At 39.9% G+C, this 25662-nt stretch overlaps 1 protein-coding gene across 3 annotated transcripts in view; it reads left to right on the forward strand.

Moving 5' to 3' along the window:
- The window catches only part of Pde5a (phosphodiesterase 5A), a 145723-nt gene that overhangs the window by 37333 nt on the left and 82728 nt on the right, over nt 1–25662 (forward strand). For all 3 annotated transcript variants that reach the window (XM_016010110.3, XM_006991870.4, XM_042279824.2), the window contains exons 4-7: nt 8690–8761; nt 10675–10764; nt 20293–20430; nt 22967–23034. In XM_016010110.3, coding sequence (XP_015865596.1) covers nt 8690–8761; nt 10675–10764; nt 20293–20430; nt 22967–23034 — 368 coding nt within the window. The remainder of the gene's footprint in view (nt 1–8689; nt 8762–10674; nt 10765–20292; nt 20431–22966; nt 23035–25662) is intronic.

Raw genomic sequence — 25662 nt, forward strand, 5'->3', positions numbered from 1 at the left:
CCTTAACACCCCTGGAGCAGTCACCTTATTCCCTGTTAAACGACGAGGACACGAAGACTGGACCATTTAGGGGTCTTGGTCAAAGTCACATAACTAGAAACTTGCAAACCAACATCCACAAGCACGCACTTGGACTGTGCAGTCACGGTGCGGAAAAGAGACTACTTGAAATTCTGCTGTTGATGACAGCTGGACTCTCTCTCCACTGAAATATCCGTTACTTTGCCTGGGCAGGGACGGGATGGGAATGTGGGCATAGCCAGAAGACCTGCTTGTCTTCCGGAGCGTGACGTCACTTAATGCAAAGAGTCCTCTCAAAAGATGAGACAAGGAAGGAAGGAGCAGAGAGACGCATTCTCTGAAGTCGAAAGAGGAACCCACGGGCAAGTTTTCACCAGGGACAAAAGAGTCACAGGAAGGTTTTGCCCTGAGCTGGGCCAATGTGCCCCCGAGAGCAACCAAGATATGCCAACAAAGCAAACTGAAGATAGAAATGCAAGTCTGCTTTGCAGGCCTGCTATTAAATTTCATTCAGACTTCATTCTGGATTTTTTTCAGGCAAAGGCACTTGAGACGGTTTTATTTTAGTCACTTGCGTTAGTTATTTATGTAAGCAGACAGAATTCTCTCATGTTTAGTAAAGAAGTACAGAGAATTTAGCTGCCACCGGACCAGATGGCCTATTTCTGAAACAGTGCCCTTCCCTGGAGTACTGTTCCTTGTAACATGCTCGAAACGTATTTACAGGGACCGAACCAACTCTTACTGAGAGACTCATCACTTGGAGCTTACAGCTGTTTTGTCTGTCGTTCCTGTGGGGAGGGGTGGGGAGGGGACAGCAGGCAGGACATTATCAAATCCGGCAAATGCTGAAAAAAGGCACCCGCCAGTTTCCGTGAGATAAATACTAAGATGAATTAAAGCCACTTAATGCATGCCCGAGTCACAAAATAAGGCACGAAGACATGTAATTCAAACCACAATATGCGAAAGTAAGTGCTTTGTAGAATTTAAACTGTTTGACCTATGCGGGATTATTTTAAAATATCCCCATGTGATTTCTCTAACGCCCAGTCTCTGTTGAACAGGCGATGGTTGTTTGGTTTCAAAGTGGGGCAAACGGCTGAGGTGCCTTTTAACATATCACGGCAGACACCGGCCTCCATGTTCTCTCTACCTGTTGTTCAGACCCTACCTGTCACAGGGCCCTCCTGGCTGGCATGCCCCTCCTCCTACACTAAATTTCTCCAGCTCCAGGGCTGGGCTGTCTTCGCCCCAGCTGTCCTTCCTATATAATCAACCATTTTGGTTATCTGATCTTTTTCAGCTCTTTTGGGCCTCCTGGCTGCTGCACCTGGTCTCCCCTCCCCCTCTCCTCACACGGCTCAGGGTCTTGTCCACTCTGGACTCTCCCAGATGTCTCTGCCTCTGGCTATGCTCTCCCTTTTATCTACAATAAACCTCCTCCTTCACCATACCTAGGAGCAGTCATGCCCTTTCCTTTCCTTTTTATTTCTTCTTTTTTTCCCCATTCAGTGGTTGAGTCATTGAAATATGCAGATCCTGGCCTAAGGTGCAGAGACATGAAAAGTAAATGGGAAACTGAACTGTGGTGGTGCACATCTCTTACGTCCAGCATTCTGGAGTGGAAACAGGAGGATTATCAGTTCAAGACTAGCCTGGGTTACCTAGAGAGACCTTATCTCAGAAACAACAACAATAATAATACATTTTAAAGAAGCAAGCAAAATACTTGCTTTTTAATTTTTCCTTTTGGGTTGTGAGGGCTTGTGCACCAGAAGCAGAATATCTGTACGAGGCGGATGTTACATGGGTCCAGCACTCACATGACAGTCTGGGCCGAGCCTCTGAGAGCTGCCAGAGCAAGGCTGAGAGGCTGCTGCTGTGTTCATCTGTGTCTTTGCCCACAGCCTTAGGACAGCAGGAAACACCTGCTCCCACGATCTGCACATCGGTGCCTGTTCCATCCCGAAGGCACAGACAGAAGATCCATCCTGTGGTCTATGCCTGTCTTAACAAGGCAGACTTTCTCCAGTTTGACCAAGAAATTTGGTTCAAATAAAATGTTACAGTGGTATGCCTATAACTTTTCAATTCTTAGGAAAATATAATTACAAGAACCAGCAAAGTTTATTAGTGGACTGTCGGTTGGTCTAAGTCTATTTTAGTCTTAAAGAGCTGGCTAGCTTTGAAAACCTTTTAGATTGTTCCCTGAGCTGATTCCCCCACAGTGCTCTTTCTTGTAGGTTTGTTTTAGAAACAAAATAGAAGTGCTCGGAGCAGTTTCTATTTGTTCTGGACTGGACTCTGTGCTGGTGAAGATCCTTCGCCTTTCCACATTAGCACTTAAATAATAAACAAGCGCTCTTTTACAAAGGACGTTAACCACTTTCCCAAGGAGGGTAGGGACATTTCCTAAGAATAGCAGATGAAAACAGTCTAATAGGTGAATGTTTGCATCTACACCGTGGATCCAGAGTGAAGAGGAAGTGGAGAAACAAGGCAGGCTTGAGGATTCATTTAACATTGCCTTCTGTGACCCAAATGATTTGTCTCATTTGTAATGCTTAGAAAATTTGCTTCATGCTGTCCTCCATTCAACAGAAGATGTAACTTCCTTGGTGCCTTCTGTAACCACTCAAATGCTTGTTGGAGAGTATTGCATTTTTAATTTTACAGATCATTTATAAATATAATTGTGATGAGTTTTGTGTAGCCCTTAGTGGTGGGTGTTAAGGATCTGGAACCAATTGCAGATATGAATAAACAATTTCTTTGTGCAACATTTGGCCCAACACTGCGTAATTAGACCCCTTGATATATTTTGATGTTTTCCATAAATTCTTTAAGTTATTGTCAATGAAATTACAACTCTCAACAGATATGTATGCCAACCTCTATATTCATCTAATAACTAAAGTTACATAGGGAAAGTGCTTTGTCAACTTTCACGACTCATGTTCCTTTTTAAAAATCCAACTACATTTTAATATCTAATAATCTACTTTCTTCTCTACCGTAAAGAGAAAATTAGCCTTAGAGGCTGAATTTCGAGAGAAAGAGATGTGTCTTGTTAGATTTTCTAGTGCTGTGATAAAACAGCATTACCAAAAGCAGGTTGGGGAGGAAAGGGTTTATGTTTGCCTGCATTTCCACATCACAGTTCATCAGTTACCTCTGGCCCCTTGTGCTGCTTCTTGTCGGGTATTTACAAGAAAACTAACCAATGCCCTCACTGTTCTTTTATTAATGGGAAAACTTTATCATATGCTTATTTCTCCCTTTGGGCCAGGAATAAATGTCTCAGCTCCAAAGAAACCCATTAATTTAGAGAGTAAATGAAATTTTGAAAAGAACACTGGGGTGAACTCTCCACGAGTTTATGTGTTACTGGATATTATTGTTGTTGCATGTACATTATGTTTCTGTGTTCTAGTTTCTTGGGGGTGATGTGGCTTTTGGCTCAGGTTAGACTATCTTACATGAGGCCTGATATGGCCGGGAGGGAGGAATGTCAGGATTTGCAATGGCTTCCCTTCCTCCTTTGTGTTTTGATTCCATGTGGAGCATCCGCTGGAAACTGAAACAGGGTGATGTATTGAGATTGATATGTGACCTTAGTAAATGTCTGGGAGTAGCCACTTACTGAATAAGAGGTTGCTGTCTGTGACAGTGATGGGTCGTCTCCGGAACAGCCAGCTGTCACATTTCCCATTGCTCACCCAGAGAGACTCAAGGCATTTCTAAAGGAGAATCTACCCTGTAGGGACATGATATCTGTCCGTGCTGTGGGAGTGCAGTACACTAGAGGCTCCTTTCTGCTTGAAAACATAGCGCAGGGCCCCAGCTAGGCAGCAAGCAAGTGGCTTCCCAGGAATGAACCTGCCATCTGCAGGGCCTTGACTCTCGGATGGGAAGTCTGAACATATATTTGCAATAAAAGTTGGATCTAGGGCTGGGGGGGATAGCTCAGCCGTTAAAGGCTAGGCTCACAACCCAAAATATCAAAGTTGGATCTAGTTCATGCTTGTAATCTCAGTACTCTAGGCGAGGAGGCTAGAGGATCAACATTTCCAGGCCAGCCTTGGCTACATAGTAAGTTCCAGGCCAGCCTAAGCTATAAAACATACTGAGAGACTTTGTCTCAAAAACCGAACAGCAACAAAGTAAGCCCTACAAAGTAACTATTTCATCTAAAGAAAATGGACTCATTGGTCCTAAGGGCTGTCAGCAGACGGGAGGGAACACCTGGATGGCCACACAAGGAGGCGAGGGATGCCGCTGGTTTTGCTCTGGACTTGAAGTTCCGGCTGCTGACGTCTTTTTGTCCTTGATTAGCTCTGTGACTGTAGATAAACACGGTACCTCTTCTCTCTTTTGTCCCTGCAACACCAAGAGCTGAACCAAGTGCCTTGTTCATGGTAGACAGACCATCGATCACTGAGCTATAGTCCCAACTCTCTATTTGTAACCTGTAGTTTTATTCCATGTTGTTTTTAGATAGTCACCCATCTGAGGAAGGAGGAAGAAATTCATATACACACTTTTTTTCTTTTTCCTGGTCTAGTAGTCTCATGAGAGAAATGCCTGGTGTTTGGTTGGTTGGTTTGGTTTTAGTGGGGATTCTACTTTTTATTTATTTATTTATTTATTTATTTATTTATTTATTTATTTATTTATTTATTTATTTATTTATGAGATATGGTCTTGCATATACCTGCCAGACCTGGAACTCACTATGTAACACAGGTTGGCCTTGAAATCTTAGCAGATCCCCTGTCTTAGGCTTCTTAGTCTTGGGGGTACTGACATGTGCTACTGCATGTAGCTGCTTGCTTATTTAAAAAACTGATTTTATGTGTATGGGTGTTTTGCCTGCATATATGCCTGTGTACCAGCTGATGCCTGCAGAGTTCAAAAGCAGGTGTTGAATCTCCTGAGACTGGAGTTGTGAGCTGCCATGTGGGAGCTGGGAATCAAAATTGTGTCCTCTGAAAGGACAACCCATGCTGTTAGCTGCTGAGCAGTCTGTCCAGCTCTCACTTGCCTGATTTTTAATGTAAATATTATACTCAGACAGTCATCCTAACTGAAACAAAACCAACAAATCAGCTTCTCATCTAAGTCCACAGGATGAGCAGTGGAAAAATCATTTGTTAGTAGAACGGATGAGTAATTTCTTGTTGGAATACCTCATTGTATGAAATTGTCTTAGTACATATCTTTCTTTACCATTAGAAGAAATTAAATATAGTCAGCCTTCTATAACTGTGTGTTCTGCTTCCACGGATTTATCCAACTTCAGATAAAAATATTTGAGAAAAATTGGCTTATTTGGAATATATGCAATCCTTTTCTTTGTTTTTCCCTAAATAGTGCAATATAGCAACTACTAAAATAGCATACATATATATCATGCATTGTAAGTACTCTAGGAGTGATTTAAAGGAGGTGGGGGATATGTGTATGTTTATGCAAACTCTGTGTCATTTTATATGAGGCAGCTTAGCATTCTTTGATTTTGGCATCTGAACAGCAAGGGACCTGGAATTGATTCCTTCTGGGGGACAACTGCATAGCAAATGTTTGGAATTAGGGGACACAAAGTAGGTTTTGAAGCTCATCAGGTTGACTTCCGAAGACAAAATTGATGTAAAAATCCTAGCATTCTGCAAACTGGTCCAAGGGCAAAGGCTACTAAAAGCAAGGTTTAAACTATACAAGTGAATTTAAAGAGAAGGGAAACCAACAGATACCTGACGCCAAGTGAGGAACCCAAGGTAAGGAAAGCAAGCTTCCAAAAGCCAAATGGGCCGACAGTGTCTGAGATTCCATGTGGAGCGTGTGAGAATGGGATCTGTGGACCGTAGGCGAGTCCACGCCACAGGAGGGAGGCCAGTGGGTCTAACGTGAACCCCGTGAGAAGGCTTGTCCGTGAAATTCTACCCATAAGCTGAGCTCATTTCCATCAGCAGTCGAGACAAGCAGCGGTGGAGCTTGCCCTCTGCTTAAGCTGTGAGCCAGGAGCCAGGAGCCTGTACCACACACAGGCAGCATGTTCAGATTCTCACCCCACCACCATGCAACTCACTGAATGAACAGGAGGCTGAGGGTAAACTTACAGTCCAAATTAGGAGCTTCAGGGATGAGCAGCAGACACTGGTTTCTAAAGAAAGAAAGGGGGAAAAACGAATAAAGGGGTTTCATATATATAGAATAGCTTCAACGATAGTTTAACCAGAAAGAAAACTTTTAATCTCACAGTTATAAATAATGTTTATTTATAAATAAATACCCCTAGTGTAAAACCATAACCCAAAACTTAATTTGAAAGGGAAGGTGTAGAGACTCATGCCAGCAAGCTCGGCATACGAGAGGTAGAGGCAGGAGGATTGCTCCACAGTCAAAGGTGTCCTAGGTTACAGACTGAGAGAGACCCCATCTCAATCAAGAAACCAGAGAGATAGAGATAGAGATAGAGATAGAGATAGAGATAGAGATAGAGATAGAGATAGAGATAGAGAGAGAGAGAGAGAGAGAGAGAGAGAGAGAGAGAGAGAGAGAATAAGGAAAGAGGAGGGGGAAGGAGAGAAAAATTGGGACACAGGTTTTAATAAAGAGAGAGCCCCAGGGACCATTCTGTGTCTGAAGAAGCCGTGTTCCAAGTGCTCTGATACTAAAATGGAAGCCACCGGGAACCCTGGGGATCCAGCAGTATTCTGAGTCTGCAATTCTAGTGGGAATTGATGTTCCCTGACCCACCCATCTTCTCTTGTAGGTCTCCCTGGTTGTCCCAGTCATTGACAGGCACCCACAGTGTAGCCCACTGACCAGCTTAACGTTCCTATAGCTGATAGCCCGGGAACTCAGAGAACCAAATGGCCTAGCCTGATTTGGCCTTCATTTTCAGGGAACTCCAACAACCTAATCAAATCACAATATGGTTTTGGTAACTCTTAACTTCAGAGTTGTACAGCTGGTTTTATTTAAGACTTCAATGTTGACTTATCTCACTATCAATCTGTGGTAATATTCTGATGTTCTAAAAGGTTACTATAATTTGACTTGGGGTCAGTTTTTAAATAGCTGTGTGTTTTTTGAGTGAACATACTGTCCTTTCTGAGAGGTGCCCTCCACTGTGCCCTCAATATGAGGCAACAGCACCATAGAACTCATCACACATCCTACTGACTCTGCATGGATCATACTTGGCCCACCGAATTCTTAACTTCTTCCTGGTAGCCTTTTCTTCTGTCTTTATTATTTGATTTTTAGTAGGCTGTTTAGCACTTTTGGAACAAGTGAATGAGTGAGTACTTAAAGTTGGGTTAGATTTCTACTGCTACATGTCAGACCCCACGACCCTCAGGTTGTTCTCATTATTTCTGTTTTGAGTGAAAAGGCCTAGCTGCAAACTGGATATGCTTGACCTGGACAAAACTTTCCCAGGCCTTTGCTCTTAAGACTAGAGCATCTAGAAACATTAAGAGCATTCAAGGAGCCTGTGAAAGCCAGGGTGAGTTGAACCCAGGGCAACAAAGGCAGTTAGGATAAATGAATAATTGTCTTTTTAAAAAAAGCCTATTATCCTTTTATGATATAATAAAGAAGGAGAGGAAAAAGAGTGTTGGGAGTATCAGAAAACTGCATCCCCTGAAAATGTATTTCCCTTTTCTACTCTGTTCTCCTAAGGAGAGTTTTCTATCATTTCTTGTAGGTAGGGAGCTTAGAGTGAGCTGGACAAAGAAAGATGAACCTGCCACACAGAATTAAGGCTACGTTTCCTAAAGTGTGAGCACTTAGGGAGAAATAGTTTATTTTGACGGTACTAAATTGGGAAAAGAAGGAAACGATAGAATTCATATTAAGAGGAAGCTGAAGTAAGTTGTAAGTTGTTATAAATGCGAAGTAATTTCTCAACCTGAAGCTAGAACTGGACAGGACTAATGGCCCTCCGAGCCGACAGATGAGAGGTTTCTTCAAGTCTTTCTTAACCTTTTGTGGAACTCAAGGCATACGGGCCAAGTTTAGCTTGGCCAACTTAAGTACAGTTTATCTTTCAAATTCCTTCTGACCTATGTGAAAGTAGGCTTCGCCTGTTAATTCCTGTTTTGGTTTTTTAATAACTTCTTTTCCCAAAAATAATTCTGTTGAAGGTCAAATAATTTTCAAGGCCAGAAGTTTCAAAAGAAGCTGAGCTACATTCCTGCATGAGAAATTCTTGTGCACTAATGATTCTTCTGAATTCCTCTGTAACTGGCCGCTGGGCCCTGCTTCATTTTTAGTAAGTGTTTAGTAAGTGAGCACCTAGCCTTTTAGAAATATTCAAAATCAATGTAAAATGTTTGTTGAACTATATATTTTATTGGAAATATAAAGGATTTTTTCCCTAATTTTTTGAACTTGAAAACTATGCAAAATATTTACTTAAAACATAATTACCAGCTAGTTTAATCTGGATGCAAGGTAAAGTCCCAGAGTCCCAGGCAGTTTGGGCTCCAGGAAGTTAGGAATATTACTACCCTTATTATGAATAAAAGACTGGACTTGGGTTTTGTTTTAGCATTTCAGCGTTGTGCTTTTGAACAGCTGGTATCCCCTGTAAACACATTCACTCTGAGCAATTGAAGCTAACGGAAAAACGTGTGCTTTTATCTTCTTATCCTAGGTTGTTGGTGTGGCCCAGGCCATCAACAAGAAGTCAGGAAATGGTGGGACGTTCACCGAAAAGGATGAAAAGGTACCTGAGTTTGGCATGATGCCGGCTTAGAAAGATACATTCTCTTTATAGCACATGACCTCTGGGGTTAGGCATTGCTGACATGGTTGCTTAAAAAAAAAGTTACGCTTAAAGATGATGTGAATTTGTGTGTGTAGGGGGTTGGGTGTGCGGGTGTGTGCACCAGTAATAATTAAGGAAGAAGGGTTGTGAATTTAAGACAGGGGCATGGGAGAAGCTGGGGAGATGAGAGGGTGGGATGGGGAGGATGCAAATAGAGTACTCATCTCTGAAATTCTCAACAACACGTTTTTTAAGAGTAAAAGAGAAAAAAGTGAATTTTAGAAGAAGTTCTTCAGCTAATGACATCACTGATTTGACTTGAGGGTGCTTGAGTGTCGCAGGAACCCCAAGTTCTCTCCTCGCTGAGGTACCAGCAAGCCCTGCCCTGAGCTGGGTGCACACAAAGGGTCCCTCTGTACTTTAGTGATCTCCTTGTACTTTCTATCAGTGCTGTACAAAAGGTCATCCTCGAGGACAAAACAAACCCGGCTTGCTCTAAGCCCTGCTCCCTGCACTGGCTGAACACTGACATTTTCCTCCTGGTAAAGCAAATTTCCTAGTTTTATAAGCTTTGCATGGGCAGCTGATGTGTAAGTTCAGGAAGGGTTATATGAATTTGGCTTCCAGGAGAACGGCAATTGGTGCTACCTTACCATTCCCATCCGACTGTTACGGAATACATTCCACACACATCGACAAGATTCCTTTCCAGCTCTCCCTGCTTACACCTTCGTTCTCCAGCGCCTTGTGATTTCTCCTACCGAATATGCATTGTACATTTGTCATAGCCCACTGCCTCCCCACCCCTCTAAGCCATTTTGCTACCAGGTGCTTTTGAACTCGGAAGACATTCAAACAAGACAGTTAGTTTTGTTCCTGTGACGTAGTAGCAGTGTTGACGTGTGTTAGCTCCCGTGTTTTAATTGATCTAGAGGTAACTTTAATTGATAAGAGGTAACTTTCAAAGTCAGAGTAGTATACTTCTGTGCTATTAATTACATCTGGATACTTAATACAAAAATATGATTATTAGATAAACTTTATGTCCACTATTTGTAGTCCGCTAAAATAAAACTGCCCTTAATAAATATTTAGACTGTATCACATCTTGACAAAATCTATCCACAGGTATGAATAAATCATGCCATCTAATGACTGCTTTAATCATTAATTTAACTGTGAGCACATCACCCTATTGCAGCATTATAAGGATTCTAGATTCATATTAAAAAGAACGTATTGGGGGGCTGGAGAGATGACTCAGCAGTTAAGAGCACTGGCTGCTCTTCCAGAGGTCCTGAGTTCAATTCCCAGGACCCACATGGTGGCTCACAACCATCTATAGTGGAATCTAATGCCCTCTGTTGGCATAAAGTCATGCATGCAGATAGAGCACTCATATACATAAAATAAATAAATCTTAAAAAAAATGTGTTTAAACTAGTATCTGCAACCTTACATGACACTTAACTTGTTATGGACAATATTCTCTTAAATATGTGAGTTTTCATTGGCTTCAATAATAAGTTATAACCTATTTATTTGGTTCCTCATAGGCTTGAGTCTCAGTGTCATGTACAGCCTACACCAAATCTTGTACAGAGAAAAACTGCAATTTTATGCAATGTCCCCATCTCAATTCCTTTCCTCCTCTTCATATAACATAAAGAAGACTGAACACCCAGCCACCGGCTAGTTGTGCCATTTAGCTAATGATTGGTTTGCAGTGAATTCCTAATTTTATGCATAACAGGCACCTACATTTTGGTATCTAATGTTTATTTCAACTGCAAGTGCTTTTAGGCTTCAGGCACTGATTCTAAACAGTTTTACATGAAGTTCAAACCTGACTGCTGTCGTCTCTGTTTTAGGACTTTGCTGCCTACTTGGCATTTTGTGGTATTGTCCTTCACAACGCTCAGCTCTATGAAACGTCACTGCTGGAGAACAAAAGAAATCAGGTACGTGTGATTTCTAAAGAGAGCACGAAGCTCGTTTCTTAAAGATAGTTAAGTTTTTCCCCCGAATCGTCAATGAGCACAGCTGAAATTCAGTTCATACAACTTGGTTTTGTAACTGTGTTAGCTGTTTCTCTCCGAGTTATTTCCTTTTCCATTTTCCGTGTTCGAAAGCTCCATTCCTGTTAGACAGTGGTCTTTGAGAGACGCTGTATCATTAAATAAAGCTCTGAGTTGCTGCTGTCCAGCTGTGGCCGTCACTCCATCCCATCGTTCACCAAGGACCATCTTAGCATCTTTGGTCTCCCTTGCGTCTTTCCCAGTCTTCTTAGACCTGTTATCTGGATTTTTTTCTTACTTATTGCCGAAGTTGCTAATATATATATTGTTCTACAGCCATGATGTTTCTGTTAATTCTAATGTTTAATTACTCTTATACATGCCTGTATTGCTTTTGTGGTATAACTGAGTTTCCGCCCACATTTCTTAATTCCTCCTTTTGTTTCGTAGACTGTTTGCTCTAATGTAGTCTCGTGTTCCCGCCCCTCACCCCTGCTCATAACTCTCACACACTTTCTAGGGTTCTTCTTTTCCTAAGATGTCCCAGTTCAGGACTTCCCTGTTTCCTGTCACCCTAAACTACCTGCTCTGTGCCTGTACATACAGCAGTGCGGGGCCTTCCTTCAGGCTCCTCTCAGAGACATTCTCTTTTCTGGACCTCTCAGCCTCTTGTTCCCTTAAACCCTGTTTTGTTCCAGCGTGTTATCAGCTGAATGTTTAAGAAACAGTATTGATGAGGTAAGCCCTGTGAATCCTTGCACGTATAAAATACCCATTTTCCTGCTCCACCACTCTGGTTGGTATGAACCTGTGACCTGGAAAGCTGAGTTTCTCTGATGTAAAGGATTGTGCGTTGTCTTGTGACTAGCATTCATGTTCTGCTGCTTGGCTCTTCACGAATGTTTTATGTGTATTATCTATTATATGTAAACATACAACCTATAATGTATTTTACATGTTATTTGTGTTTCATGGGCCATGTTTTATATTATGTTGATGTATTACTTTGTAATGTTTGTCATTGTTTTCATAAGTTAGTTTCACAAGGTCTCTTTTTCTTACCACGTCTGTATGTCAGGTTGTCTGGTTACCATGTCTGTATGTCAGGTTGTCTGGTTACCACGTCTGTATGTCAGGTTGTCTGGTTACCACGTCTGTATGTCAGGTTGTCTGGTTACCACGTCTGTATGTCAGGTTGTCTGGTTACCACGTCTGTATGTCAGGTTGTCTGGTTACCACGTCTGTATGTCAGGTTGTCTGGTTACCACGTCTGTATGTCAGGTTGTCTGGTTACCACGTCTGTATGTCAGGTTGTCTGGTTACCACGTCTGTATGTCAGGTTGTCTGGTTACCATGTCTGTATGTCAGGTTGTCTGGTTACCATGTCTGTATGTCTGGTTGTCTGGTTACCATGTCTGTATGTCTGGTTGTCTGGTTAAGACTGGAGACTTAAGCAGACCTTTGGTTCTGTGTAATCATTTTTATAACTTTTTAAGTCACAACCTTCTCCATACTCTACTTTCTTTTTTCAGAATTAATGCTATGTCTGGGACTATATCTCAATGGCGGGCCACTTGACTACCATGGGTGAAGCCCTAAGTTCAATCCCTAGCACCAAAAGAAAGAAAGAAAGAAAAGCCCAATGCTGATAAAATATTAGTTATGCAGCTGTCTTAAAGTGTGGAATTCTCCGTATTTCCTCCTCTTATCTCGCCACATTTCAATTCAGTTTTTAATCTTACAAATGCAGCTGAAATAACACCACATCCCCCATGTACTGTATCACCATCCACGCTGTTTAGAGGCACGAAACTTTGTGGGCTTGCCTCTGCTCATGAAGTACTCTTGTCTCCCTGTTGGTCTTTTCATGCTGGATCCTCCCATAATTCACTTTACTTCTCTCTGGTATTTCCCTCCCCTGTCTACCCCACTGAATCCCATTCTTCCAAACCTCAGTTGGAATGGTGCCTCATGCAGTAAACCTCTGGAGAAAAATTCTTTCTGTCCTTCATCATAAAAATTCTCTGTGAGATTCTGGAAAGATTTCCGTGCCACCCAGAAGTAAAGGATAATACCTAGAAAGACTCAAAGGGAACTTAAATTTTTTCTCACAAAATATATTTGGATCATATTTTTCCCCTCCTCTACTCCTCCCAGACCTTTCTGAACTTTCTAACTACCCAATTTCATTCTTTCTCTCTCTCTCTCTCTCTCTCTCTCTCTCTCTCTCTCTCTCTCTCTCTCTCTCTCTCTCTCTCTTCCTCCCTGTCTTCCACTTTCCCTCCCTCTTCTCTTTTAAAAACAAAAACAAAAATGAAAAGCACCCCCCCCCAAGAACTTTATTTTGTGTTGGCCAGGTCTTTCTGGGCATTGGGCCTGCCTTGAAGTATGGTTTATATACCCAGGGACACCCCATTAGAGAAAATGGATTTTTCCCCTCCTCAGCTGGTATCAAATAACTTCTTGGTTAGAACTCTGGGGCTACTTCCCCTTCTCTGTGCTTGGATTTTGTCTGATTTGAACTATTGATGGTCTTGTGTCACTGTCACAGTCTGTGAGTTTCAATCCTGTTGTGTCTGGAAGGCTGTGTCTTCGTGGAGTTGTCCAACACCTTGGGTCTTGCCATCTTTTTGCCTCCTCTTCTGAATACATTCCTGGGCCTTAAAGGGAGGGGTTTTAAAAAGACATCTCATTTACAGCTGAGTGCTCCCAAGTCTCTCATTTTCGGCACATTGTTCACTTGTGGGTCTCTGTGTTAATTACTACTTACTGCAAGAAGAAGCTTATTTGATAAGGGTTCAGTGATGTACTGATCTATGGGTATAGGAATATGTCACTAAAACTCACTTTATTGCTATCTTCATTTAGCAAAATAATAGTAGTAGGTTCCCTCTAGGGCCTGTGGTCTATTTAGCCTCATATTCTTGGCCACTTTAGCAGTGTCAGAATAAGTTCCAACTTATAAAGTGAGCCTTACGTTAAAAAAAAAGAAAGTGATTGGTTACTCCCATAACATTTGTGCCACTATTACACTATAGCTTACAGGCAGGTCGCTGTTGTAGGTCTCAAAGTTTGTAGTTGGGTTATATTGATGCTTACTTTCCTTCTCTGTTAGCATACAAAGTACCCTTCAGAACCATGAATGCTAGTCAGTAGGAGTGAAGATTTTATTTGGGCACCAGCTCAATTTCAGTTTCCATGTTCTATAATGTAAGTTGTATCATCAGCAATAGGACCTCACTAACATAACCAATAGCCTTGGAAATAGTCTTTAATTCACAGGGGAGTCCTATGGGGCCCTTTCTATAATGACTCAACAGGATGCAACCCATTTCTAACATTGGAGGTTTTATTTGGTGGCATAAGATGTCTAGTTGGGGCATTCTCTCCACCATGATACAGTGAATCCATTTAGTTTCCTTTCATATATTTTTACTTTAGGAAACTTCTATGGAAGTACGTTTCATATGGTAGTTCAGAAGGCTATTAATGTTAGTTATCCTTCATTCCCCATATTCCCTCCTTTATCTTGCCCTCCCATTCCCCTTCACCATTTAATCCTCCTAGTCTGGTTTCCTCTTTATCTCTTTATAACTCTAAATTCTATTTCCCCTTCCTTGGAAGATCCCCTATGCCCCCTTGATCTCTTAAAGCTACCTACCCTCCGGTTATTTGGATAGAAATATACATATATAAAGCTTAAAAGCTACCATTCATATATGAGAGAAACCATGCAATATTTGTTTTTTTGGGGGGAGGGGGAGTCTGGGTTACCTCCCCCAGGATGGCTGTTTCTAGCTGTATCCATTTATCTGCAAATTTCATGACTGCATTTCCTTAACAGCTGAATAACATTCCACTGTGTAAATAAATGTGCAGCATTTTTATCATCTGTTCATAGTTGATGGAATCAAGGCTCTTTCCAATTTCTGTCTATAACAAATAGAATACCCATGACCATGGACGAGCAAGTGTCCCTGTAGTAAAATTTAGAGTCCTTTGGGTATATACTCAAAAGTAGTAGAGCTGGGTCTTGTGGTGGATGGAATTTCAGCTTTTTGAGCCATTGACACACTGATTTCCATAGCGGTGGTCTCAGTTTTAGTTCAAGCAGCAGTGAATAAGTGTTTGCCTTGCCCCACATCCTGAGCTCTCCTCTGTCTCTAGCCCAATTTTTAAATTGGGTTGTTTGTTTTCATAATGTTCAATTCTTTTAGTTCTATATATTTTCTAGAGACTAACCCTCTGCCAGATCTATTTAGTAAAGATTTTCTCATTCTGTAGGCTGCCACTTTGAATGGTGCTGTCTTTTGCTGTGGGGAAGCTTTTCAGTTTCATGAAGTCCCATTTATTGTTGTTGGTCTTAGTACCTTGGCTAGCTGTGTGCTGTTCAGCAAGTTCTTTCTTGTGCCAGGGAGTTTAAGCTTATTCCCCATTTCTTCTTCCATCAGATTCAGGGTATCTGGTCTTATGTTGAGGTCCTTGGTCCATTTGACATTGAGTTTTGTACAGTGTGATTTTTTAAGTATGGATATATTTTAATTTTCCTACATGTAGCTATCCAGGTTGACTAGCACCATTTCTTGAAGATTCTGCTCTTTCTTCATTGTGTAATTTTAGGTTCTTTGTAAGACATCAGGTGACTGACACTGGTGTGTGGAATTATGTCTGGGCCTTCAATCTTATTCCATTAATCAATGAGTCTGTTTTTATGCCAATACCATGCTGTTTTCATTATTATCACTCTGTAGTACACCTAGAAATCTGGAATGGTGATACTTTTATTATTCAGGAATGTTTTAGCTACCCTGTTTTGTTTTGTTTTGTTTTGTTTTTCTCTGTGTGTGTTTCTTCATGAAGTTGAAGTTTTTTCCTCCAATTTCTGTGAAGAATTGTGTTGGAATTTTGATGGGAATTCCATTGGATCTGTAGATTGCTTTTGGTAAGATGGACGTTTTCATACTATTAATCCTACCAATCCATAAGCCTATGAGATATTTCCATTCTCTTATGTTTTCTTCAAGTTCTTTCTTCAGTATCTTAAAATTTTTTCCTTGTTTAGAGTTATCCCAAGGCATTTGCTTTTTGAAGCTATTGTGGAAGGTATTATTTTATTGATTACTTTATCAGTGTGTTTGCCATTTGTTTATAGGAAGGCTTCTGATTTTTGTGTGCTAGTTTTGTTTCCTGCTACTTTGCTGAAGGTGTTTATCAGCTGTAGAAGTCTCCTGGTGGAGTCTTTGGGGGCCTTTTATGTATAAAATCATACCATGTGGAGATAAGAATACTTTGACTTCTTCCTTTTGTACTTGCATCCTCTTGATCTCCTTCAGTTTTCTTTTTGCTAAGACTTTGAGTACCATATTGAATAGGAATGGAGAAGGTGGATTTTGCCTTGTTCCTGATTTTAATGGAAATGCTTTGAGTTTTCTCTGTTTTTGATAATTAGGCTATGGGTTTGCTCTAATTTTCTTTTATTATGTTATGTCCCTTGTATCCCTAGTCTCATTGATATTTTTATTATGAAGGTATGTTGTATTGTGTAAAAGGCCTCTTCTGCATCAATTGAAATGATCATGTGGTGTCTGTCCTTGAGTTCATTTGTGTTGTGGATGACTTTCTTGACTCACATATGCTGAAACAATCCTGTATCCCTGAAATAAAGACAACTTTATCATGATGGATAATCTTTTGATGTACTCTTGAATTCAATTTGCAAGTATTCTAATGAGAATTTTTGCATGTCTGTTCATAAGGGATATTGACCTATAATTTCCTTCCTTCCTTCTTTCCTTCCTTCCTTCCTTCCTTCCTTCCTTCCTTCCTTCCTTCCTTCCTTCCTTCCTTCCTTCCTTTCTTTCTTTCTTTCCTTGGGTCTTACATGGTTTTGGTATCATGGAAGTAGTGGCTTTGTAAAAAGAGTTAGGTAATGTTCCTGCAGTTTGCATTTTTCAGAATAATTTGAGGAATGTTTATGTTAGTTCTTCTTTGATGGTTTGGTAGAATTCTGCTCTGAACCCATCCGGCCCTGGGCTTTTTCAGTCAGGAGATTTTAAATTACTGTTTCTATTTCACTTGGGATTATGGGTCTCTTTAAATTTTTTATTTCATCTTGATTTAACTTTGGTAGGACATATATATCAAGGAATTCATCCATTTCTCTTAGTTTTTTCCAGTTTGCAATACAGATTTCTATAGTGTATATAATTTCTATAGTCCTCTGATTCTCTGTTTTTCCTCAGTGTCAGTTGTAAAATCCCTTTTCATCTCTAATTTTATTATTTGGGTATATCTCTGTTCTTTGGTTAATTTGGCTAAAGATTGTGAATCTTACAAATTTTCTTAAAGAATCAACTCTGTTTCATAGATCTTTGTAGTGTTCTGGATTCTACTTCATTGGTTTGCCATGAATCTGTTTCTCTTTTGGTATTATTTTTTCTTGTTTTTTTCTATAGTTTTCAAGTATGCTTAATGTGAGATTTCTCTCTTTTTAAAAAATATAGGCAGTTAGTGCTGTGAACTTGCCCCTCAGAACTACCTTCATTGTGTCCCATAGATTTGGGTATGCTGTGTTTTTATTTTCAATTCTATTTCATTTTCATTTCAATTCTAAAAAAGTTTTAAATTTTTTTCTTGATTTCTGCCTTGATCCAATTTTCTTTCTGTAGCGAGTTGTCAGCTTCCACAAGTTTGTAGACTTTCTGCCATTTCTCCTGTTGTCGATACCCAGATTTAATCCATGGGTCAGAGAAGATGCAGGTCATTTGTCTTAGTTACTGCTCTACAGCCGTGAAGAGACATCATGACCTTATAAAACTCTTACAAAAGGAAACATTTAATTAGGGGCTCACTTACAGTTTCAGAGGGTTAGTCTATTATAATTATGGCAGGGAGCATGGTGGAAGACAGGCAGGCATGCTCCAGGAAAGTAGCTGAGAATAGAACAGTACACCCTGTTCTGTCTGCAGGCAACAGGAATGGAGGGAGGGAGGAAGAAGGCAGGGGAAAAAGAGACTGGGCCTGGCATGGGCTTTTGAAACATCAAAGCCCACCCCCAGTGACACACCTCTTCAGACAAGGCCACTCTTCCTCAGTAGGGCCACACCTTCTAATCTTTCCCTAAAAAGTTGAACGACTAGGGACTAGACATCCAAATATATGAGCCCATGGGGGCCATTCTCATTCAATCCAACACAGTGTTATTTCAGTTTGTTTGTATCTGTTGAGACTTAGTTTGTTTTAATGTGTTACCAATTTTGAAGAAAGTTCTGTTGGCAAATGAGAAGAAAGTCTATTCTTCATCGTTTGGTTGGAATGTTCTAGATGTGTTAGGTATATTTGGTCTATGATGTTATTTAAATCCAGAGTTTTTCTGTTTAGTTTGTGTCTCAGTGACCTGTTTATTGGTGCAAACGGTGTACTGAAGTCACCAACTATCATTTGTTAAAGTCAATATATGATTTTTGGTTATAGTTATGTTTCTTTTATGAACTTGGATGCCCTTGTGTTTGATACATAAAGTTTAGAAATACAATTTCTGTGCCAGGCAGTGGGTGGAGCACGCCTTTAATCCCAGCACTTGGGAGGCAGAGCCAGGTGGTTCTCTGTGAGTTGAGGCCAGCCTGGTCTACAGAGGGAGATCCAGGACAGGCACCAGAACTACAAAGAGAAACCCTGTCTCAAAAAACAAACAACAAACAACAACAAAGAAAATGAAAAAAAGAGAAATACAATTCCTTTTTTGTGTATTTTTTCTTTAATAAGTTTTTAATGTCCTTCCTCATGTCTTCTGATTAGTATTGGTTTGAAGTCTATTTTGTCAGATAGTAAAATGTCTACACCTGTTTGCTTCATAGTTCTATTGCTGGGAAAACCTTTTTCTATCTTTTTACCCTGAGGCGATATCTGAGCTTGTTGGTGAGTTGTGTTTCTTGGATGCAATAGAAAGATGAATTTTGTTTTCTAATCCAGTCTGTTAATCTGTATCTTTTTATTGGGTAATTAAGACCGTTGACATTAAGAGTTATTAATGTAAAGTTATTAATTCCTATTGTTTTGTTGTTGCATGTGTCTTCTTCGGTACAGTTAACCTCCTCTTCAGACTGAAGTTTTCCTTTCAGTATCTTCTGTAGAGCTGGGTTGGTGGACAGAAATTGCTTTTAATCATGAAATGTTTTTCTTTCTTCGTTAATTGTGATTGATAGTTTTGCTGGGTGTAGTAGTGTGGGCAGGCGTGTGTGGTCTTTTGGAGTATACTTCTGTCAAGGCCATGCTGCCTCTCAGAGTCTCCAGTAAGAGGTCAGGTGTTATTCTAATGGGCCTGACTTTATAGGTGACTTGGTCTTTTTCCTTCAGGTTTGAGTATCTTTTCTTTGTTCTGTACATTTAGTATTTTGATTATTGTGTGTAGATGAATGGTCTTGTTAAATAAGAAACACAGAGCCAATGCAGAGATGAAAACCCAAGAGGTCAGAGCTAAAAACCTTACCCTTCACTGCTGCTGTCCTCTTCAGCAAGAGACATACTTCCTGTCTGTTTGTCTTTTTTATACTTTCTATTCTGCCTTCTCATTGGTTGTAAACCCAACCACATGACCTCCTAGTCACTGCCTGTCTGTACAGACCTCTAGGTCTTCTATGGTTGGTATTGAAATTAAAGGCGTGTGTCTCCATGCTGGCTGTATCCTTGAACACACAGAGATCCGCCTAGCTCTGCCTCCCAAGAGCTGGGATTAAAGGCATGCACCACCACTGCCCAGTTTCTGCTATTGCTTACTATTAGCTCTGACCCCCAGGCAACTTTATTTATTAACATACAAATAAAATCACATTTCAGTACAATTAAAATATCACCATAATTGTGTGTTGTAGGGAGTTTTTTGTTTTTTTGTTTTTGTTTTTTTGGTTCTGTATAATTGGTGTTCTATATGTTTCTTTTGCCTTGATAGGCATCTCTTTCTTAAAATTTAGGGACTTTGGATTTTTGTTAAAAATATTTACTGTGCCTTTGACTTGTGTTTCTTCTCTTCCCTCTATACCTATTATTTGTAGACTTGTTCTTTTTGTAGTGTCCTAGAATTCATGATTCATGGATGTTTTGTGCTTGTTTTTTGTTTGTTTGTTTGTTTGTTTGTTTTGGACTTAACATTTTCTTTCTCTGAGCTATTCATTTTTTTCTACCTTGTCTACAAGACCTGTTATTCTGTCTTCCATGTCTTTTAATCTGTTGGTGAGTCTTACTTCTGAGGTTTTTGTTTAACATCCTGAAGAATTAGGAACTGATTACATTAGCCTAAGTACCTACAATTTTTTCTATTATACTGACTATACTAATGATCCGTACAGAATTGTATTAGCTCCACAGCCACGGATTTAATACTGCAGTGGGACCTTGCTCATAAACAACCTTTAACCTGTTGTAACTTTATTTTACACACAACTACATTGTAAGCTGTCACATTTTCTCATCTAGGTATTGCTCGACCTTGCTAGCTTAATTTTCGAAGAGCAGCAGTCATTGGAAGTAATTCTGCAGAAAATAGCTGCCACCATTATCTCCTTCATGCAGGTGCAGAAGTGCACCATATTCATCGTGGATGAGGACTGCTCTGTGAGTACAGCGTGTGACTGCTTTTTGCAAGATGGAAATACTTTCTTGAAAACACTTTCTGCTTTATTTTGCCTCAGAATCCACCCCAACTCCAACTGTATATGAATCTTTATGCAAAACCCATACAGTGGTGAAGTGTTCTGAAGTGGAGTGGAGGTGAGGGTGTCAATAGCCTTCAATGCCCTTCGCTGACCATGGAGTCTGTGTGCTGCCCCTGCCGGTGGCTGCTCTCTCTTCATGGGGAGACACCTTGTTATTTAGTCAGCAGTGTGCTGGCTAAACCCTCAAGAACTGTGGTGCCCCGGTACCAAAACAGATAGACTTCCATTCTGAATGGGTTGAGTACAAAGTTTTCTTTCTTACTAGAAATTATTTAGAAACCAGAAGGTCTAGGTGGGTGGTGGGTGGAACTAAAGGTCTCGTAGGTCCTACATCATTTACCAACAGTAGGAAATGACTCACTGGTCTAATTCACAGGTTTCAGTCCATTGATGTATAGCCATAGGAAACTTTTCCTGGCGAGAGAGCTGGAGCACTCGCATAGGGCTGGTTACTTATACTTGAATGCTATGTGGCGTTTCTGCCTTGTGTTTGCCTGAGAGTCAGTCAGAGCACTGGTTTGCCAGTTTTCTTTATGCAGATTTTATCCCTCCCCACTGTAGGACCCAGTGGAATATTCCTTATGGTGGTGGCTGTTTTTTCCTATAGTCTAAGGTTATTAGGAAAGGAATAGTACTGTCACTTGGCTAGGTCAGTTATGCTTCATTCATTTCTGGCAGAAGTAGAATAATAAAAGACATTCAGCTAAAAATTTTAATTGCTTAGATATTAAGACAATTCATTATACTTTGAATTATTGTGTGTGTTGGAATGGGTGCATTGATTAGTATAAAATTCTTATTAGTAGTTAGTTTATCAAATAAAAATTCACTGTACCAAAACAATAATCAGCATTTTCATGGAGAGCTACTATTTCATATTTGTATTGTTATAGTTCAACATAAAATGATTACAAAATAGTTGCTAGCTTTTTTAAAGTTCAGGTCAGAATTCATTAATTCAGTATGTCAACTTATCATTCTCCTTTGGTGGCCTTCTCTTTAGCGTTTAAATACAGAGGCATTCCTTTTTTAAAAAAAAAAACAACTAAATCTCACTTTATTAATACTCAACAGAATTTTTAACAGTTAATATCTATTGAGGTAACAGACGGGTTACATATGGCTAAGAATATACTCTGCTCTCTTTGGAAAACATGCATTGCTAAGCTTAGGCAAGAAGTTAGTTGAGATGATATTACAGTTATTTGTGGTTAAAACTCCTTCAACATAAGTGAAATTAAAAATGTAAGCCTTCAATATGTACTCAGCCCTTCCACTCCCAGATCATGCTTTTACTGTCTTGTGTTTGTGTTTCCTTCCAACTTCTCTTCATTCAGTGGTAAGTGCATCATGGAGCAATGTGAATTTTGTTTTGTGATGTAATATAGAACTATTTCCTGATATCACTAAGTCTCCACAATCATCTTATTGCTCTTGTAAAATATTTCGGAATGGTATAGCTCTTTTGGAAAGAATTCTTTGGGCTGGGGAAATAGCTGAGCCAGCAAAGCTCCTACCTTGAAAGCGTAGCGACCTGAGTGTGATATCAGAAGCCACAAAGCTCTGCCAACACGCTGATGCAAGCTTGTAATCCAGTCCTTGGGAGGCAGAGACAGGGGGATCCTTAGAGTCACTCAGTGAGTCAGTCAGTCCAGCCAGCGAGTCAGTCAGTCCAGCCAGTGAGTCAGTCAGTCCAGCCAGCGAGTCAGTCAGTCCAGCCAGTGAACGCCAGGTTAAAGGAGATTGACAATATTCCAACATTCCTGAGGAGGACACCAGAAGATGTCTTCTGGCCTACACACATTCTCTCTCTCTTTGTCTCTCTCTGTCTCTGTCTCTCTCTCACGTGCGCAGGCACACACACACACAAGTTCACATGCATATGAACATATGCACACATGAACACACAAACTGGCGTATATATACACTCATGAACACACATGCACATGAATGCACACAGACACACTCGTGATCACGCACACATGCAAACTCACACTCAAACACACATGCACACATACACACACTCATGAACATACAAGCACATCAATGCACACACTTGCACATACACACTCATGAACACACATGCACATGAACACACACACACATACACACACACACACACACACACACACACACACACACACACATACACGAACACACATGAACATATCCACAAAGAGAAGGCCTGGGATTTACTAGCAGCAGAAGTGTGTGCTCACAAAGCTCTCTAAAGTAAAATGAGACATGGTGTGAGCCTTTAATAATAGGAAGCGTCTTTGAGGATGCTGTGAATTTTGTGTTTGGATCCATTTGGTCAAGAATATGGAGGATGTGTTCAAACGCTGGCGTCGTCGGTGTCGCACAGCGTGAGCGCGTGTGTCGTGTGCTTTTCATTGCCTTGTCCAATGTCCCAACACTTGCCATTCTGTTTTCAGGATTCCTTCTCTAGTGTGTTCCACATGGAGTGTGAGGAACTAGGAAAATCAGCTGACACTTTAACAAGGTAAAAATAACTTCCCCATCTGTCTTTATCACACTATAACGTGCTGCTAAATAATTGCCTTGTTACTAAGTTGATTTAAGGTGTGTAAGTGACAGGCTGTTTTCCCCACAAAGATAATTTTGTTTCTCAGAATATTTTTTTGATGTCACTGTGCCAGAGTTTTCCACTGCATTGACCTAAGAATTACTTCTTACAGCAAATAGTGCTTTAATCAGTACAGGCCTTATTCTGTTGTTATTATGGACTCATTCAGTTAAGACCCACAAGTACTGTTCTTCAGTTATATTTTCCTGTTTGCATATATGGAAATACCTTAGATTCCCTGGCAACCCGTTTCTGTAAATGTGTTCTGAGTTGGAATCAGCCACGAGAATATACTGAGTAACAGAAGGATGCCGATGCGGTAATCCTCATCTTAAAAATCTCTGTCCCCCCCTCCGGCTAGATCAAACAAAATCTATCCATTCAGTTCTTTCCCATAGTTTCTGAATGTTTGCTCATTTTTCTTTTCATTGCTACTACTGTGAAAAGCACATGCTGTATTTGTACAATGGAGGATACAGGTGCGGTTATCCCAATCTGGCAAGCGCTTTCTAGAAGATTTTGAAGTGGATTTAGGGCAAACTACTAAATGTTCTTACTCATATATTTTTTTTCACTCATACCAAAAAAACTATATTGTTCTCTTAAGTGATAGGATATTCTAAAGAATAGAAATTCACTAAGATGAGGTAACAGGATTTCTTAGGCATTTAGCATACTTTTCATTTCTTTTTTTTTTTTTTTTTTGGTTTTTTTTGAGACAGGGTTTCTCTGTGTAGCTTTGCGCCTTTCCTGGAGCTCACTTGGTAGCCCAGGCTGGCCTTGAACTCACAGAGATCCGCCTGGCTCTGCCTCCCAAGTGCTGGGATTAAAGGCGTGCGCCACCACCGCCCGGCATACTTTTCATTTCTTAAAAGCTATACATATAATTTGATTTTGTGATGCTGTTAACAACTTTGTTGCTTTTATCACTATATATAAATATGAGTAAGTATGCATTCATTATTATGTATAATTGCCTTTATCTCTATAGGACAAAATGAATCATCTGATGCTTGTTAAAAACATATAACAAGTTATCTAAACTTACCTTTTAGTACTTATGCCGCAGCATGTATCTGTATAGTTAAATGTCTATGTTGACATTTTAATTTTTATTATAGATTCAACCAGTATCTTCTACTATCTAGAGATAGCTGGACAAACCTAGTGACTTATGTAATAGTGACCTCTGCTGGTAAATGCACATTTTTCAAACAGCAAAAGCAAAGACAGGTTTGATTTCTTTTTGATAAGTTCTCTCTGGAGGCTGAATGGAAGGCGTTTTACCATTTGTAATTATGTACCATTTCTAAGTCATTAATAAAACATTTTGTAAGGGATAACTATGCTAGTGTGATTGTTTGAAAAGAGACAAATCCTAACTGATTTTTGAACTCATATTATGGTAATGGAAACCATTTCCTCTCACAGACTTCCATCAGCCTATCCTTTCAAAGTTAGCCTTTATTCTGATGATGCAGAGAAAGACCATTTATTCACTGGATAAAATTATGTAAAGTGGTTTTTAATTATTATAAGATACCTGCCTTAATTTATGAAAACTGACTATGAAAGATATTTAGCAACTTTAACATTTTGAGAAAGTTTTGAGTTGATACTGATACTTACTGTTTACTAGCCAATTATTAAATTTCTAGAATTGATTACTGATGATACAGTGATTTGGTACTCTCTATTCCTCAGTATTAAACATTTCAGTAGTTCAGAGTTCATCCACGGGATGAAGTGCCATACAGTTTATATTAACAGTTAAATAAATCATTTTTAAGCTCTTATCTATTGATTCAGAATTATGGGTCTTGAGGCTAGGGATGCAACCCAGTTGATAAAGTATTTGCCAAGCATGCACAAAGCCATGGGTTTGATCAATAATACTGCGTAAACCCGGTGTGGTTGTACACACATGCAGTCCTAGCATTCTAGAAATGGAGGTGGTAAGGTGGTAGGATCATACAGCCATCCTTAGCTCCATAGAATGTTCAAAACCAACATGGACTAGAGACCCTGTCTAAAAAAATAAAAGATGAAAATTCATGACTGTTTTATTTTATATGTTTAAGTACTGTATTGACCAAAGTTTTGAAATATTAGATATCAAAATATAAACAAATATCCTGGTGAATCCTGTATATCTTCATTAGAATTGTCACATTAATAGGATGAAGTTAGTTTTGGGGAACTGGTTTATCACTCCAGATTCCAGAAGTAGGGTGCATTTCCAAATGGTGGGCAGTTTTCTTTCTGTGCTGTGATACAGAGCTCGGGCTGGAGTTTGTGTTAATTCCTTATTTTAAGTAGGCATTTTAGTCCTATCATTCCATCTGAGGCATTTATATTTTTTTAAACAAATGTGCCTTTTAATTATGAAATGAGAAACACATTGAATCATTCCTTTGTATTCATCTTGAATTCTCATATATATTCATACATATGAATATACTAGCTAGTACTTGTTATTGATTATTAAATTTGGAAATACAAATATAGTTCAACTGAAGAAAAACTCTAATGCCAGGATAACTG

The sequence above is a fragment of the Peromyscus maniculatus genome, chromosome 6 (genome assembly GCF_049852395.1).
Source record: "Peromyscus maniculatus bairdii isolate BWxNUB_F1_BW_parent chromosome 6, HU_Pman_BW_mat_3.1, whole genome shotgun sequence".
Lineage (NCBI taxonomy): Eukaryota > Metazoa > Chordata > Mammalia > Rodentia > Cricetidae > Peromyscus > Peromyscus maniculatus.